This window comes from Onychostruthus taczanowskii, unplaced genomic scaffold, assembly GCF_017590055.1.
Source record: "Onychostruthus taczanowskii isolate IOZ18803 unplaced genomic scaffold, ASM1759005v1 scaffold114, whole genome shotgun sequence".
Lineage (NCBI taxonomy): Eukaryota > Metazoa > Chordata > Aves > Passeriformes > Passeridae > Onychostruthus > Onychostruthus taczanowskii.
The window spans coordinates 1,056,369-1,071,770 of record NW_024498074.1 but is presented as its reverse complement, the minus strand read 5'-3'; the positions used below and the strand labels follow the sequence as shown (position 1 = coordinate 1,071,770).

General features: G+C 51.2%; 1 protein-coding gene across 1 annotated transcript; it reads left to right on the top strand.

Moving 5' to 3' along the window:
• The first annotated feature begins 7,267 nt into the window (after window positions 1–7,267).
• Window positions 7,268–14,992, top strand: AREG (amphiregulin). Its single transcript, XM_041427412.1, has 6 exons — window positions 7,268–7,424; window positions 7,734–7,910; window positions 10,464–10,647; window positions 11,098–11,256; window positions 12,743–12,845; window positions 13,767–14,992. Exons 1-5 carry the CDS (start codon window positions 7,382–7,384, stop codon window positions 12,828–12,830), a joined length of 651 nt encoding a protein of 216 aa, XP_041283346.1. The 5' UTR covers window positions 7,268–7,381; the 3' UTR covers window positions 12,831–12,845; window positions 13,767–14,992.
• Window positions 14,993–15,402: the final 410 nt, after the last annotated feature.

The window sequence follows — 15,402 nt, the reverse complement described above, 5'->3', positions numbered from 1 at the left end:
TTACTTCCACTGTGGCTTCATGTGCAATGCCTAACACCTACAAAATGAAGAATTTGGCATTCTCAGGGGTCAGGATACTTGAAATGTGATTCTTATATTGTCACTGTAGGACCATTTTTGAATTTTCATACAGTCTTATGCATTTTTTTTCAGGCCAGCTCCTTTTAAGTGTTTTTGATTTTATTTGCCACCACTCTGCTAATGGGAGGGAAAAATGGCTGGCTGGCTGCAATGCTTATTTCATGCATGTTAAGATAAAATGTCTTTAAATCCTGAAATAATTTAACTATAGTCAAACCACCATGGAATTTTCTTCCTCTTTTCACACAGAAACACGTCAGCCCTGGGCAACTTAGGCTCTCAGCCCTGCTCTTGCCACCTCCAGGTTTCTCCCTCCCTGCTGAAGCAGACCTCTGCTCCTGCTGAAACATCCTGGGTGAAGCCTACAAGGAGAGGAGCCGTGCAGAGGCTGGTACAGCGGTGATGCTGAGAGGCATTTTAGGAGTGGTGAGAGCTCATGCCAGCAAAGCACAGCTCTGAGAGTGGGATATGTGAGTGCACCTCAAAGCAGAGGCTGGGCTTTGCTCCAGAGGGGCACAATGTGCCTCTCCACAGGGCGGACCCAAACATGCCAGGATGGCATCGTGGCGTGCCAGTGGAACCTGGGTCCTGTCCAAGGCCTTCAAGAGCAGGGTTTTTCCTACGTGAAGGCAAACCCACCTATAGGAGGAAATGAGCCTGTGCCTAGGAAACCTCCTTGGCAGCATGAGTGTGCAATCTTTATGCAAATGAGCCCTTACTCACGAGGTGTCTCAGCAGCCCTGTCCTGGGAACACGCTGGCCCCACGCTGCCGGGACACACGTGACAGGCGAGGGGGGCACCAGGTGACACCCGGGGAAGGGGGGACACCTGAGCTGCTCAGGTTCCACTGATGGAGGGAAGAACCTTCCAAAGCCCTCGCTGACCCTGTGTTCAGCTGCCAGGACTGATTCCAGCTGCACCTTCCTAGTTTGCCAAGTCTCATGCCCCTCTGCTGGCACCCTGGCACGGTTCAAGGCAGATGGAGTCACGAGGGCACAGCCCTGGCAGTCAAAGGCAGGCACCACCAGCGAACAATGGGATTTCCAAGGGAGCATAACTAACATGCCTGTGAAATGGAGTGTTCTCTGAGCTTCTTTGCTTGCTCATGGCCTGTGAAAAAACCAAAATCCAGAGTGATCTACGTAATCGTTGTTGTGCGTAGGAAGCCTGGGCTTTGTGCTAGGGAAAAAATTTAGCTATGGCAAAGGTGAGAGGAAAGGAGTTGCTAATTGCTGTAGGCTTCTCCTGTGATTCATTCTTTCTCCACATACCAAATGACTCCAAATAGGTGAAGAAAATTCTCCACCTGATGCACCCGATGGGAAGGCACTAGGAGGATCTCAAAGCAAAAAAAGCTAAGACAGAAGCTGCACTTCCAGGAGAAAATTCCCAACCAATCCTCACATGTCCTTTATTTCTCTGCTGCTTTGGACACTACTGGAAATAATGTGCAGTATAGGGGGGAAACATCACAGTCTCCGTCCTTAGGTGAGGTTGCATTCCCCAAAACAGGCAGTACTCTATAATTTGCTCACAGGGTCTGTGCTCTCAAATGAGCTGTGATACACATCTCCCAGGTGACTTCGTAGCCCAGGGTGAGGAAAGGGACATAACAAACTCAGTCAGAATCCCTGCTGCAGCCCCCATCAGCACCAACACACTTGAGGTCAGCCAGACTTCCATGGCCAAGAGCCTGAAAGGTGTTGTCACTCCATCCATGCCACCATGCAGTGGCAGTTTGCTTTGGGGGGGCTTCTCTTAATTTAAGGAATTCTGCTCTGGCTCTTTTCCAGCTCAGTCTCTAAGAAGGGCTTAAACACCTCTATTTTCCAAAGTATAGGCATCATTTTTCCAGCAGCTGCCCTGGGATTGAGCTGGGAGATCTCCAAACTTAATGAACAGTAGTCACACAGCTTCTGCTACCTTGAGCACGCTTCACATTTTAACATTTTTTTTTCTCTTCTCTTTAGAATGAGGACCCCTTGAGCCCTTGCAGAATGACCCAGTGGCTCCATACACCTTTGGGAGGTGATGAGCTGGGTGCTCTGCTCTGCCAGGCACTGTTCTGGGCTGCAATGTGGAGATGTTAGAGAGATGACCGGATGGTTTTGCTCATCTAACAATGATGTGGTAAGCTGAATATGTAAAATAATGTGCCTTGCAGGTGAAGCACTGTCATTCTGAAGGTAAAGGACTACGGTAATGTTGCCAGGTAAATAAGTGCCAGGCACTGGCTGCAACAGCTGAGCCTTTGTGTCCTTAGAGATTCCTATCTGAAGCACCTTCTCCCTTCTGTCCAGTAGTGTCAGCAGGGTGGCTTTGCACTGGGGTACCACTGGGGAGCCTGGCTTGGGCTGCAAGTGGGGATAGCCACGAGCCTGCCCTCTTCAGAGAGTCCTGGGAGAGCTTCCTGTGAATTGCCTCAGGGAAATAGAAGAAAGGGCAGCAATTTTCAGTGCAGCATGGCAGGACGTGGTATTTTAGAGAAGAAGGTTGCTAGCTGAGGGGCAGCTCCCCATTCTAGTGTAAATCCAGTATTGCCTCACCCACGTCCTGGCTTCAGGCCCTTAAAATTACTGCTGGGGTCAGGATGTGCCCCCGAGCATTTGCAGGCTGAGCCATTGCACAAAAACGAGTGGGTGAGTGCTGGAGGATGTGTCTGCTCAGAGGAGAGCTGTTCAGTGCACGCTGTGTGAAAAGCAGAGCAGCTGAAGCCCAGGACAGTGTGCTAACAGCAGGCAGCTTCCCGAGAGTGTTCCTAGCAGGATGGCTGTCCTGGGCAGGCCTGCAGCACCTTACCCCATCCCTGAGGCTAAACCACGCCGGGTATGTCCTGCTGAACTCTGCCTAGTGCCAGTGAGAGGCAGCAGCCTGAGCCACAGCGTGGCACAGGGCGTGTGGCAATGATCAGGCCGTGTTCCCCACTGCCTGCCTCTCAGGAAGGCCTGTGGAAAGCAAGTGTAGAGCCCCACTGCTGTCACTTGGTAGCATCACACTCCTTAGCACTGCTGTGTGTTTTGTCAGCTTAAGCAGGGATGCTCTGGGTCCCTGGAGTTGATGTTGTCTGAGCAGGTACTCCTTAGATTTTCAGGAGGGGCTGTTTTTTCGTTTGTGTTGATATAAGTGACAGAAATTCCACAAAATCTTGTCATCCCAGGGCCAGCAGATTTTGTTCTTTTTGGTTTTTTCTCCTTAGACATGCTCCAAAAGACATGCTCAAATGTGGAGCGATGGAAAACACAGAGCACTGGGCAGACTTTCCTGGGAGAACAGTGCATAAATTCTTCCCTTTCTGGACATGCTTTGCTCAGGCGACCCCTGCTTCAGTCAAGTCTCCAGGAAAGGAGTGGAGCACAGGGAGAAGTCATGGAAAATGATTCTTTGCTGAGGGTTTTCTCAGCAGGGAGGCACAGCCACCTCAAGGCCTGCATGTCTCAGAGGCCAACAAACTCCACCAATATCCAGAGAGGCAATATCCAGGCCTTTCCCTTCCTTCCTCCCCAACACCCTGGCTATGCACTCGCATGCTCTTTATTACAGCAATCTCGATTTACATCAGCAGGAACCGGAGTCACACATGCCTCACTTCAAAGCTGCCTCCCTGCCTGTGAGGGAGCTGCTGATAGCAGCAGATAGTGGTGTCTGCAGCTTGCAAGTGAAGTGAAAGTCTGGTGAGCTGCCCAGACAGACACCACTCCGGATTGAGTCATTACCCTTTTCCACCTGTTCTCAGCTGGATGCATGAGAAAGGATAACTCATGTTCAAACACCAGGTCAGCTCTGGCCGCCCCTGCAAAATAAACATCTGATGTCAGTGAAGAGCATAAATGGGATGGTGTGTCAGGTACTTCCTTTCCCTTCACGCATTTCTCGGGGGTTTTATCAAAAGTAAAGAGAGTGAATAAGATCCCAGCAGGCACTCAGACTCTCCTGGAAGCTGCTCCTCCACAAGTCCATGTGTGCCCGGATCATCACGGCACAGCTGGGAAGTGGCGGCTGTGTGCTGGCCACCCCCGTTCCACAAACAAGGACAGGGATCCGAGGGACAAAGAGATATCACCGGCGTCACCTGCGCTGCGTGCTGCCAGGTGCTGTCTGAGCCCAGTCTGTGCTGAAGGTTTTCAAAATGATGGTCGAGGCCCAGGGAGGACTAGCCAGGCTCCTGAGCCCGTCTCGTCTCACTTCACTGCCAGCCTGTGGAAAACCAGGTCAGGCTCAGGGCAGGTGCCAAGCAGGCAGCCCCCTGCACAGGTTCCCTGCTCGCCTGTAAGCTGCACCCATTTTGGGGGTGCTCAGCAGCCTTTGGGACAGCTCCCTGTCCCCTGGGACCGACCTGATGGAACAGCCAGAGCAAGGACTCTCTGAGCAGCAGCTCCAGCCCGGGTGTGCTGCCAGAAAACCCCGGGTGCTGCCGGGAGCGAGCGGTGGCTCAGTAGGTGGCACTCTGCATCCACAGGGAACCAGCACCTTCCCGAAGGAGAGCTCTGCAACTCACCCCCAGGCCCCGCTGCAGTGGGGCAGCCCAGGGGGCTGAGCCTTGCAGCCCCCCTCAAGGCTTCTCCTCCTTGCACCACGCCTGGGGATACCCTCTGGAAGTTCATTCTGGGGACAGAACTCAAATGTCCTTCCAGCCCTGGAAGAGGGCAGCGGCCAAGCTTAGTGCCTTTTCCCTCACAGCACACAGAAGAGCTGGGGCTTGTGGCAGATGCCACCCAGAATGTCCTGAAATGTGTGTTCTCTCAAGAAACAGCCAAGCAGGGCTTGGCCAGGAGGCTGCTGTTTGGGAAGAGCTCCCCTGATGTCCCACCAGAACCTCTCCGTGCATAACTGGGTACCCATCACCATCTTGCTGCACTTTCTGGACTCTGAGGAGTTGTGCTGGTTTGTACCAGGCTGCCCCTTCTTCTTGAAGATCACAGGGAGGACTAGCAGGAGAAAGTTGATGAAAGGACAAATTCAAATCATGGTAAGCCAAATTCCTCACTGCTGGCAGTCAGTGAGATGAAGCTATCAGCTGGAGACTGGAGAAGAGAGGGAACACGGTGAGTCAGCTGCTGGATATGCCGTGTTTGGTCTCTAAACAGTGCAGGTAACACGGGCAATTGCACTTGGGACATGTAACCTTTCCCCCATTATGCCTCTTCCAATTGCTCAGCAGTTTGCCAGTGCACCAAACGGGACGGGAATGTTCAGTGCTCAGTATACTTCTCAGACTGGACTTAAAAAAAATTGAAATGTTTCCAGTGAATCTCTGATTTTAAAAAATGGGAGAAGTATTTTGTTTTAACAGCTGAAGAAAAGAAAATTTGTGGGGGAAGCTGTGGTGCCTGGCTGAGGAAGCCAGCCTTGAGCACAGCAAGAGGGAGGAAGAGAGGGGAATTCCTGGCTGACAAACTTTGCTTTGGCCATTCTCAAATCACCAACCCCATGTTTCAGCAGAAGACACCCCAAACCTCAAAGTCTCTGCCTCTGGAGAAACTCCCCTCACATGCAAATGATCTCTGTGAACTCCAGGCACTGAGACTTACGGAGGTCTTGCGGGAAGGGAACTGCAGTCCAAGGGGGAAAGGAGGAGCCCTGTGAAGCCCCTGGCTGCCCCCCAAATAATCGAGGAGCTGCTTGATGACTGCCCCCAGAGCTCTCTGACCTGGGGTTGCAGTGATGAGCAGGACTTGCCTTTTCTCTGCTGTGCCTCTGAGAACAGGCAGTGAAGGGCAAACACGACAAAACCCCCAGAAGTGAAGCTGCCAGCTCGTGCCAGCTGTTTGAGACAGTTTCAATTGCACCATGCACAGAAGGGCTGTCGAAGGTCTGCTGGAGCTGTCTGTGTCAGCTCAACGTCTCAGTGAGTGATTCAGCATCTTCTTTTCCAGACCACTTGGGCATTGCCTCTCGGGATTGGCATGACCTGGCAAAGGCACCGGGAGCCACATATCATGTGTGCCCGTGGAAGAAGGGAGAAGGTTCAACGACCAAAGCACTTGGATCCCTGCCATCTCAAGCAAAGGCTCCATAGCTTCCTGAGCTGTGAGTAACGTTCTGTCTGTGCTCTCAGTTAAAAGGCCCAGATCCTCCTTTCCCAGGGCAGCATTGCCACTCGCTGCCCTCGCAGCCCGCTGTGCCGTGGGACTGGAGCAGGTGGGTACCAGTCCCTTCATCCTCGACCCCCTGGGCTTCTCTGGGTTCCCATGCTAGGCCAGCACGTTACAAGCTGCTGTCCCAGTTCTTCTCCCCTCAAAGCAGCAGTACAGAGAGCAACTTCCCTCTACGAGTACCTGAAAGGAGGTTGTGGTGGTGTGGAGCACCCGGTCTCTTCTGCTGTGCCTGCAGTGAGAGTACTAGAGGAAATGGCCTTAAGAGGAGACAAGGGACACTCAGATTCGATACTAGAACAGTATTTTTTCACTGTTTGGGTGCTCAGGCACTGGAATAGGTTTCCCAGGGAGGCGGTGGACTCACCATCCCTGGTGGTGTTCAGGAAGCATCTGTATGTGGCGCTGAGGGATGTGTTCAGTGGTTTGGGGGTTACAGGGCTGCGCTGATGGCTGGGCTGGGTGGTCTTACAGGTCTCTCCCAGCCTTGGTAGCTCTGGGATCCTTCAGCAGGTGCCACCGCAGCCCGGAGAGGTGGCCGTGGGGAGGTGCCCCCCGGGGAGTTCTGCCGGGGCAGCTGCGACTCGCAGTGGCCCCGAGGAGCACATTTGTCCCTGCCGGTGCGTGCCGCCGCTTGCTCAGCCCTTCCTTACTCTGCTCCGCGCAGGGAGACGCAGCCAGCGAGGAGAGGAGGGGTTGGTGACCGGGATTATCTCTGGAAAACACTCCTCCGGGAGATGCGGGAGAAGAGCAAGGAGGAGCAGCCGGCCGACAGACAGGTGTGCCCGCAATAACCCGGCGCGCTCCCGGCTCCGTGACTCGCCCAGGGAAGCTGTGGGTGCCCGATCCCTAGAGTTGTTCCAGGCCAGCCTTGTCGGAGCAACCTGATCTAGTAGAAGGGGGTGGAATGAGGTGGTATTCAGTGTCCCTTGCAACAGAAAGAAAAAAAAAACATCGGGAGATTGAGTGTTTCTGTGACTCGGGGATTCCGTCATTCTGTGATTCTGGGATTCCACGATCCCGCCCCGCTCCGCCCCTCTTGACGTCGCTCCGAGTCGCCGCCCCCAGCGCCCGCCGCCCATAAAGTGGACGGTGGCGGCGGGCCGTTCCCCATGGAGCGCTGCCGCCGGCACCTGTTGTGCTACGGCGACTCCTTTTGCCCCGTTCCCTCTGTGTGTCTGTGTCGCCACCCGCCCCGGTTCGGACGATGCGGGCCGTGCTGCTGATGGCCGCGCTGGCCGTGCTGGCAGGTGAGGGACGGGACGGGGGACATGGGGACTCGGCGGAGCCCGAGCTGGCGCCTGAGGGGGAATTACGCCTGAGGGGGAATTGCGCCTGAGGGGGTGGGGGCGGCTCGTGCCTGAGGGGGGGCAGCCCGCGCGCGGCCGTAGGCGGGAAAGCGCTGAGGCGGCTGAGGGGACCCTGAGGCGGCTGAGGGGACACTGAGGCGAGTGAGGGACCCTGAGACGGCTGAGGGGACACTGAGGCGAGTGAGGGACCCTGAGGCGGCGACCCCCTCTGCCCCCCCGCTGACGGCGCCGTTTCCCGTCCCCTCAAAGCGAGCCGTGCGGCCGCCGGGTCCTCGCCCAACGCCACGGAGCCGCAGCGGCACGAGGAGCGGGAGCCCGGGAGCCGTGAGGGCGAGCCCGTGCCGGGTCCTGACTACGAGGAGGATGAGGAGGAGTACGAGGAGGCGCCGCCCGTCCACCAGTACATCGTGGACGACTTGATCCGAGGTGAGGCGGCGGCGCCGGGGCTGGGATCGCGCAGCTTGCGAGTCGCGACTTAAAGCCTTTTCTTTCTTGTAAACGCTGCTGTGCTTGGCTCGTCGATTTTGGAGCAAAAACGTGCTTGTGCTTGAAGCTGCTGCTTTAGAAATAGCTGCTAGGGGTGGAAACCCAGCGTGAGTGTGCCGAGGGTGTGTGGGAGCTGCAGGCCAGCCCGTAGCTTGCTGTGCATAGCTTTATTTCCTGATAAACCTCACGGGAGGGCTGTGGTCAGGTGGCGACCACCTGCTCGGTGTAGAAGCATCAGTGGAGATTTAGGTGCTGTTTGGCCCTAAAAGGTTTGTTTCACATCTAGCTGTCTGTTTTGCTGCAAGAGTTTTTCTGGGTAATTTCTGATGGTGGCTTATTTGGGTTGGAGTCAAGTCAACTTGGGAAAATTGACTTGGGAAAGCAGACACTTAAATCCCTTAAGTGGTCACAGGAAAGTTTGTTGAGCATCTTTAGGCCAATGCTTCACTGTCAATAGCTGTTGTGTGTATTTATCGTAATTTACCCGCTTGCTGAGCTGTGAGGAGATCTGAGCAGCCCGCCTTACTGTGGGAACGGGAGCATTCTGGTTCTGGGCTGAGCTTAGTTGCAGTACAAGCCAGGTATCTACAAGCGATTTGAACCTCAGTAGGTGTGAGTAGGTTGGTCCTGTTGCCTCCAGGGTGGATCTGACTACTGATTTTCCTGCAGAGGCACCCTGAGACTTGAATGTGACTAAAGGACCTCTTAATTTAAGTGGGACCGCGCTCTGTGTGGTCACTTGAGGGAACTGGTGGACTTCTGCCGAAGTTCCCTGTGAAGATCTCTGGGGGAAACTCGCCTGTCGGTGTTATCGAGCAGTTTAGCCTGTCAAACTACTGGCTTGGTGGCTGAAGTGCTGTCTTAACTGCACAGAAACCAGACCTGTTACCTAAGGTGGTTGGTTTGTAGACAGGCTCTTCTGCTTGGCACGGGGTTTATCTGTGGATAAACCTTGAAGCTGTTGTGATTCAGCTGTGGATGGCTTTCCTGGCCGCGCAGCCTGCAGACAGGGACACAGAGATCGAGCTGACAAGCTGAGCCTGGGAGAGGGAGGAAGGGAAGCGGCCTCAATTATGAAAGCGCGAACTTAAAGATCAAGTCAGACGGGACAGAACAGGGGCCTTTGACTGTCAGCAGCGAGCTCACACTTCCAGGCACAGGAAACCTTGCTGCAGGAACTGTGTGCTTCGTTTGCATATTAATATAGCTCGTACGGTTTTAATCAGACTTCTGGTTGCTGAAGGCATTTTTGCTTTTAAGTAACTTCAAGCCAGGCTTGTTGCTCTGGAAGTGAAAATCATCAGCTGTCTAGACAACAGTGAGCTACACCTCGTTTCTTTGAATGGGCGCTCAGCACCAGAAATACAGGGTTAGGAAGTAGTTAGATCCAGTCGTGCCCTATTGTGGTGATTACCTGTATGCATAAAGCTGTGGGTAAAATATTAATCACCCAGAAATGACTTTCATTAGGTTTTCAGAGCACAAGAGCAAACTGGAGCTTGTTGTAAGTAGCTCTGCAGTTTCCTAGGGCCTGTTTAAATCCCTGGGTGACTGTTACTCCTGGGCAGCAGTGTGGCACTTCCCAGGTTTGGGGACAGCAGTGCAGGGTTTTTGCTGCACCAAGTTAGTCCAAACTCGTGCTGTTGAGCTTGGATTGGTGCAAGGGGCAGCTCTGGAGCTTCTGACCCTCAGTCAGCAACTGGTTTGTTCTCCTCAGCGAAAGGAACGTGATTGCCCTTGCTTAAATGCGAGGGCTACTAAGTCACCAGGATTTTAAACCACACTCTTCTAGAGGTTTGTCTTAATTGAGATAATGAGGGGCAGCAGTAAGCGGCGGAATAAATAGTCTGACTGTTGCTCCTGCATCTCCTTCCCCGCGCTCGGCATCTCTCACAAAGTAGGAGAACTGGAAAGGAGCTCTCTCCTTCTGAAGACAGCACTGCAGGTTGTTTAGGAGAAACGAGTATGCCAACCGGGATAGCAAGCTGCTTTGCCTCGGCAAGTGCCCAGGACTATCTAGCAAGTTACAGTGCCTTTCATCACTGATGCAAATGGAGAGTTTAGAGACACGGAGCTATTAGCCTTCTACCTGAGCCCATATAACACTAGAGGATGGCTTGGCTCAGCATGAACTCCCTGTTCTTTACAGGCCTTTGCTTGAAGCTGTGCTGTTGCTCTCAAGTGTCTTATGCTGTGAAATGCTGAGGTCCTGCATGTCTGCTGCTCTTCATCTTTGCTGGCTCTTGGCTCATCTGCTTGTACTGCCTCTGGTGTGCATGGCGCAGGACTGAAGCTTCAATGAGCTGCTGAGCTTGCTGCCTTTGTGCTGGGCGTGAGATGCCCAGCAGCATTCTCACTTGCATCCTGTGCTTCCTGGTCACAGATTCTCCTGCGGTGATGGTCCTCCTGGTTCTCATCTAATTCTTCAATTCAGTTTTCTCAGAATTGTGCTTTATAGCACTTCTATACCAAGTCACCGTGTCCTTTTTTCAGTTGAACCTGTGGTTAAACCCAAGCCAGCAAAGAGGGGGGGAGAGAAGAATGCTGGCAAATCAAGAAGGAAGAAAAACAGAGGGAAAAACAAGAAGAAAGGGACTCCCTGTGAAATGGAATACAAAAACTTTTGCATCCATGGAGAATGCATATACCTAGAACATCTCCAGATGGTGACCTGCAAGTAAGTTACTTGTAGATTGTGATTTAGGTGTCATTGCCGTGAGCCAGTGGCATATGAGGGCTCAGAGGAAAAATCAGTGTCAACTTGGTATAGATCCATCTCCTGCCATATTTTGACTGAGAATCTTTCTGCCATGTAAATTAAGTGATGATGGAATCTGAGATGCATAACAAGCCACTGAACTCATCAGTTGGTCATAAACTCAAAGCAAAAGAATGAAAAGGCGTGTCTTGCTGGAACATCACACCCAAACTAATCTCGACTTGTTGAAATGCTGACAAACCTTGTGCTAGAGCAGTGACTGCATTTCATGAACCCGCTCTGAAGCGAGCACCTTGAGATTCATGGGAAACTCGGAAGATGTCTAAGTCAGGTCTGAGTATGTGTGGGTGTCCTTGGCTCCAGACAGCACAAGAGCTGATAAGAACTTGTGTTAATATTTACTTGCAGGTGTCATCAGGATTTTTTTGGTGAGCGCTGTGGTGAACAGTTCATGAAGACTCAAAGGAAGAATGATGTGGCAGACTACTCAAAGACTGTGCTGGTAGTGGTAGCTGTGCTGCTCTCAAGCGTCAGCTTCATTACTGTACTTATCATTGTGATAGTGCAGTAAGTATTATGCTCTTTGGTGTCTCACTTCTTTAAGTGTGAGCGGGGCTTGTGCCCAATAACCCCAGAATGTGCATGGCTCATCTGAATTACCTTTGTGAAAAGCAGCTGGAAAGGATGAGCTCTTATCCCAGCTCGGATATGTCTGAAGGGTAGAAGCAAGGTCCGTGACCCTTTTATTGTCAGCCAAGAGCCTTTCTGCTCTTGCTACAGCCAGGGTACTTAGAGTGCTGCCAGCAGGAAGCCCAGGATGAGCATTAATGCTGACACAGAGCTGCCTTCTCTAATCCTGGTGGGAAACCTGCAAGCAGGGGTGTGATGGCCTCATGCATGGCTATTAGCCAACAGCTGCACGCGCAGGTGGAGGGCAGGAAATGGTGCTCTGGAGTCCATTTGTTAGTGGATGCTGCTGGGCTTAAATGCCTACGCTTGGAGGGAAGGCCAATGCTGGTGGTCCCAAATTTTGCTGGCTGTTAATAGGAGGGGAACACTATTTCAGCTGAACTAGCTCCTGTAGTTCAGTGTGGTGGGTTGTCAGTCTCGAGTCCTGGTGAGAATAAACTCAAAGAGCTTTTCTGGGTATGTGTTTCAAACCGAATAACAAACTGAATATTGAAGCAGTCCTGCAGTTGTGTCACTGCAGCTCCAGCACAGTAGGGCTTGGGATAGTATAGTAACTCCGAGGTTCAGTCTAATTTTAGATCTTGATGAAGCACATCATCTGAATTGGGTACGTGCTGTACCTTTTCCTGCAATTCAGGAAACAAGGTACACTTTGTCATTTCAGTGTTGCTTCATATTTAACTCTGAACTTGAAGAATGCTGGGATGAACACTTGTTCTCTGAACACTGCCTCATTCCTTGCTGCTAGGAGAGATAACCAGTTCTGTAGTGCTCTAAGAGCAAATGATTGTTGGTAGTTTATGAAGTGCATTTGCTTGATGTTCTGAACTCTCACAGTGTGGCTGCATGCTAATCTGTACCCCCATCCAGAGAAGCTGCTTGGAATAGTCACTAAAAAACACTGGAGAAACTGGGGGGAAATCCCTAAGGGGCTTCCTTATTATGTATTCAAGGGATGGGGACTAGATTTGAGGCCTGCAGGGCTCTGCTGTGGAGAGGAGGAGGACAGTGTGGCCTCTGCAGCTAGAAGCTAAAACCCCTAGGAAATCTGTCACCCAGAAAGTCTCTGGTGCTTTGCTCAGTCCCAGCAATAACCTCTCTTCATCTTGCTCCCTAGTCTGGTTTAAGCCAACAAACTCTGTCTCTGTGAGTGTTGACATCTAGGGGGTTCCTTGATTTTATCCATGGATACTGCTTGATGCTGAACGCTTAAAAACTGTCTTGCTTTAAACTCCCCGGTGCCAAGGAGTTTCTTGAGGATGCAAAGAACATGAGTCTAAATGCAGCAGAGGATGGGGAAGTTGGTGACAACCGGATGTGCCTCAGGGTTCAAAATTATCTCTAACGTGCCATAATTCCACAGGGTCAGGAAAAAGTGTCCTCAGTATGACGAGAAAGAAGAAAGGAAAAAACTCCGACAAGAAAACAGAAATGGCCATGTTGGTGTGTAAATGGGGAGAAAGCAGGTATGAATGCTGACTTGAGACACCTTTCAGTCCTTCCAGGCTGTATGGGAATTGCATGCTTGTTTTGCAAAGCTAGTGCTTGCTTTTCATGCTCCAAGTGTCTTGAAACACGTAGGTTACATGTGAGCAGCTGGCTTGGGTTTCTGGTTTCTCAAAACTGCCTTGAGTTGTACAAGTTGTTCAATAGCTCTTAAATTCCTGGCTGTGTTAAAGACCAAGTGAGGATGGGAAGCAGTGCTGAGATAAGTGGAGCTATGGAGAGCAAGTCCTGAATATCTGGACAGAGGCAGATGTAGTGCAGGAAACAGTGGTAGGCTTCAGTCGTGGAAGATGGTGCCGCAGCATCATCACCTCGTAGGAGAAAAGTTCTGAGCATTTTCATATCTTTGCTGCAAGGAGAGTTTCAGGAAGTTTCTGGTGCTCACAAGCTGTGGACCAAAAGGAAGCTGCGAGTTGTGCGAGCACCACAGATAGCCTCTCAGTCAAGTTTCATACTGTCACAGCAGCTGAGGCCCAAAGCTCCTTGGCATATGTGGATTGCTTCTGGGAGGCATCTAGTGGATTTTACTGGGCAGGCAAGTTGATCTTCTCTGAGGCCAGGTGTAAGTAACAGCAGACTCAAGGACCATTATTGGAAAGGAGTTATACTACAAGCTGAGGAGGAAGATGGCCCTGAAAAATTCCAGCAGACCTGTGCAGTTTTGCTTTGCCACATGTCAGCTATAGATATTTTCTAGCTTTGTCCAGTGACAACTGCAGGGTTTTGCTTAAAGCTTACTTGAAGCTCAGGAGTGTGTGGCAGTGTCCTCAGGTGTGCGCACGTCCTTAATCCGCCTGCCTTGCTCGGTGGTTTGCCGTGGTGCTAGCACGGGCTGCTTGTGTCTCGGACGGTGATTAATGTGCCTGGTCTGCCCGTTACAGAGCAATTCTGAAGTGGCCATTGCCAAACTCCGGGGTACCTCTGGCTACCTGACACATCCACCTGGACACTGTGGGCTGGAGCTGTTGCCACTAAGCCCTGATTCATCAAGAGAGAGGCTGCTGCAAGGAGATGTCAACAGGCCACTTGCTGCTGAATCACTTGCTGAGGAGACCAGTTATCACTGCATCTCGGCACAACGATGTGGAAGGAGCTGGCTCTCGCTGGGGGACAGTACCTGTTGTCAACACCTGCTGGAGACTACTGCTACTGAGCCTTCTCTCTCTGTGCTAGAGCTCCAGTCTCAGCTGTTGTGTGGATGGACTTTATTCTCTTAGAAAGTCTCCTGTGGCAGCTCTAACTCCAAGGGGGAGAACATGTTGCTGCTTTCAGGACTGGATGGAGGGGAGGAAATTCCCTTCCTTCGCTCTACAAAAGCGAGAAAGAGGTTGGGATGGCTTCTCTCCTTAGATCCCAGTGGATGAAAAACCTAATTCTGTTGTCACTTTGCTCCCTGTCCATATTGGCTTCCAAGAGCTTCATCTGTAGATGGGGCTTGCAGGGCTCTGGTGACAGATCTTTGTCAGCCACACTGGCTTCTGTTTCTGTGTGTGTGGAAGTGATCTGTGGAGTTCTGTGGGACGTGTGGTGTGAGTGGAGCTATCCATTTGCGTGTGTGCTAGCCCGAGTTAAAATTAGTCTCCTCAGGATGCTGAGACAGTGGATGCGAGACCTGAAGCTTTGCATCTAAAGGCCAAGACCCGTGCTCCAGCCAACTGATAAGGCTGGACCCATCTCTTCTAAACACAAAGCTACTTCTGTTAAACAGACGCTTGTTGCTGCTGCTTTATGCAGTGCTTGAATATAAAAGGCTTCCCATCGGTTTAACTTGACTAAGAACCTGTTCCTTTGAAGAATTTAATTCAGGCACTGATGCTTTGCAGGCAGTGGTCTCTTGTGCTCTGACTTCAGGGGTGAAGGACTCATCTTACCTCAGTCTCTTCTGACCCAGGTGTTCTTGTTTTCTTAACTGTCCATGCAGTCCAGAGCACAGAGTGCTATTTGAGTTCAGCTTCTTCTTGGAAGAGTGATTGTGTTCTGTCTAAACAGGGCAGAATTTTTTTGCTAGTGGAAAAAACCCATTAATTATCAAGTTGTATCTATAAATGTGTAAATATTTATTACTGTATTTAATATTTAAATTTTCATAACAAACTTATTTATTTCATGATTAAACTTTTTACATAACCTAATCATGTAAGATTTTTTTTCTTGCTCTCAGGCGTACATGTAAACACCTGAAATTAGAGCTTGGTTTCTCCTCAAAGCAAGAATTTCAACACTTGGGAACACTGCTGTGAAGAACTGCAGCCGTGTGTCAGGCATGGGCTTGGTGCTCTTACAAGAGTGCAAACTGTTTGTAAACAAAATGTACAAATGCAAGTACCTGTTTGGGTGAGAAATCCATTTCATTCAGCTACGAGGGATCTTCTGGTTCCTGACTTGGGGCGAGGCTAAGTCAGCCGTCTCACTGGCAGCGAAACTTCAAACTGAGGTTTGAGCAGATGTAGCCCTTTGCGCTTGAGTCAAGAGCTGGAATATTGAATGGCAAGAGCCTTTCATCTCTCTGCAGTCGGA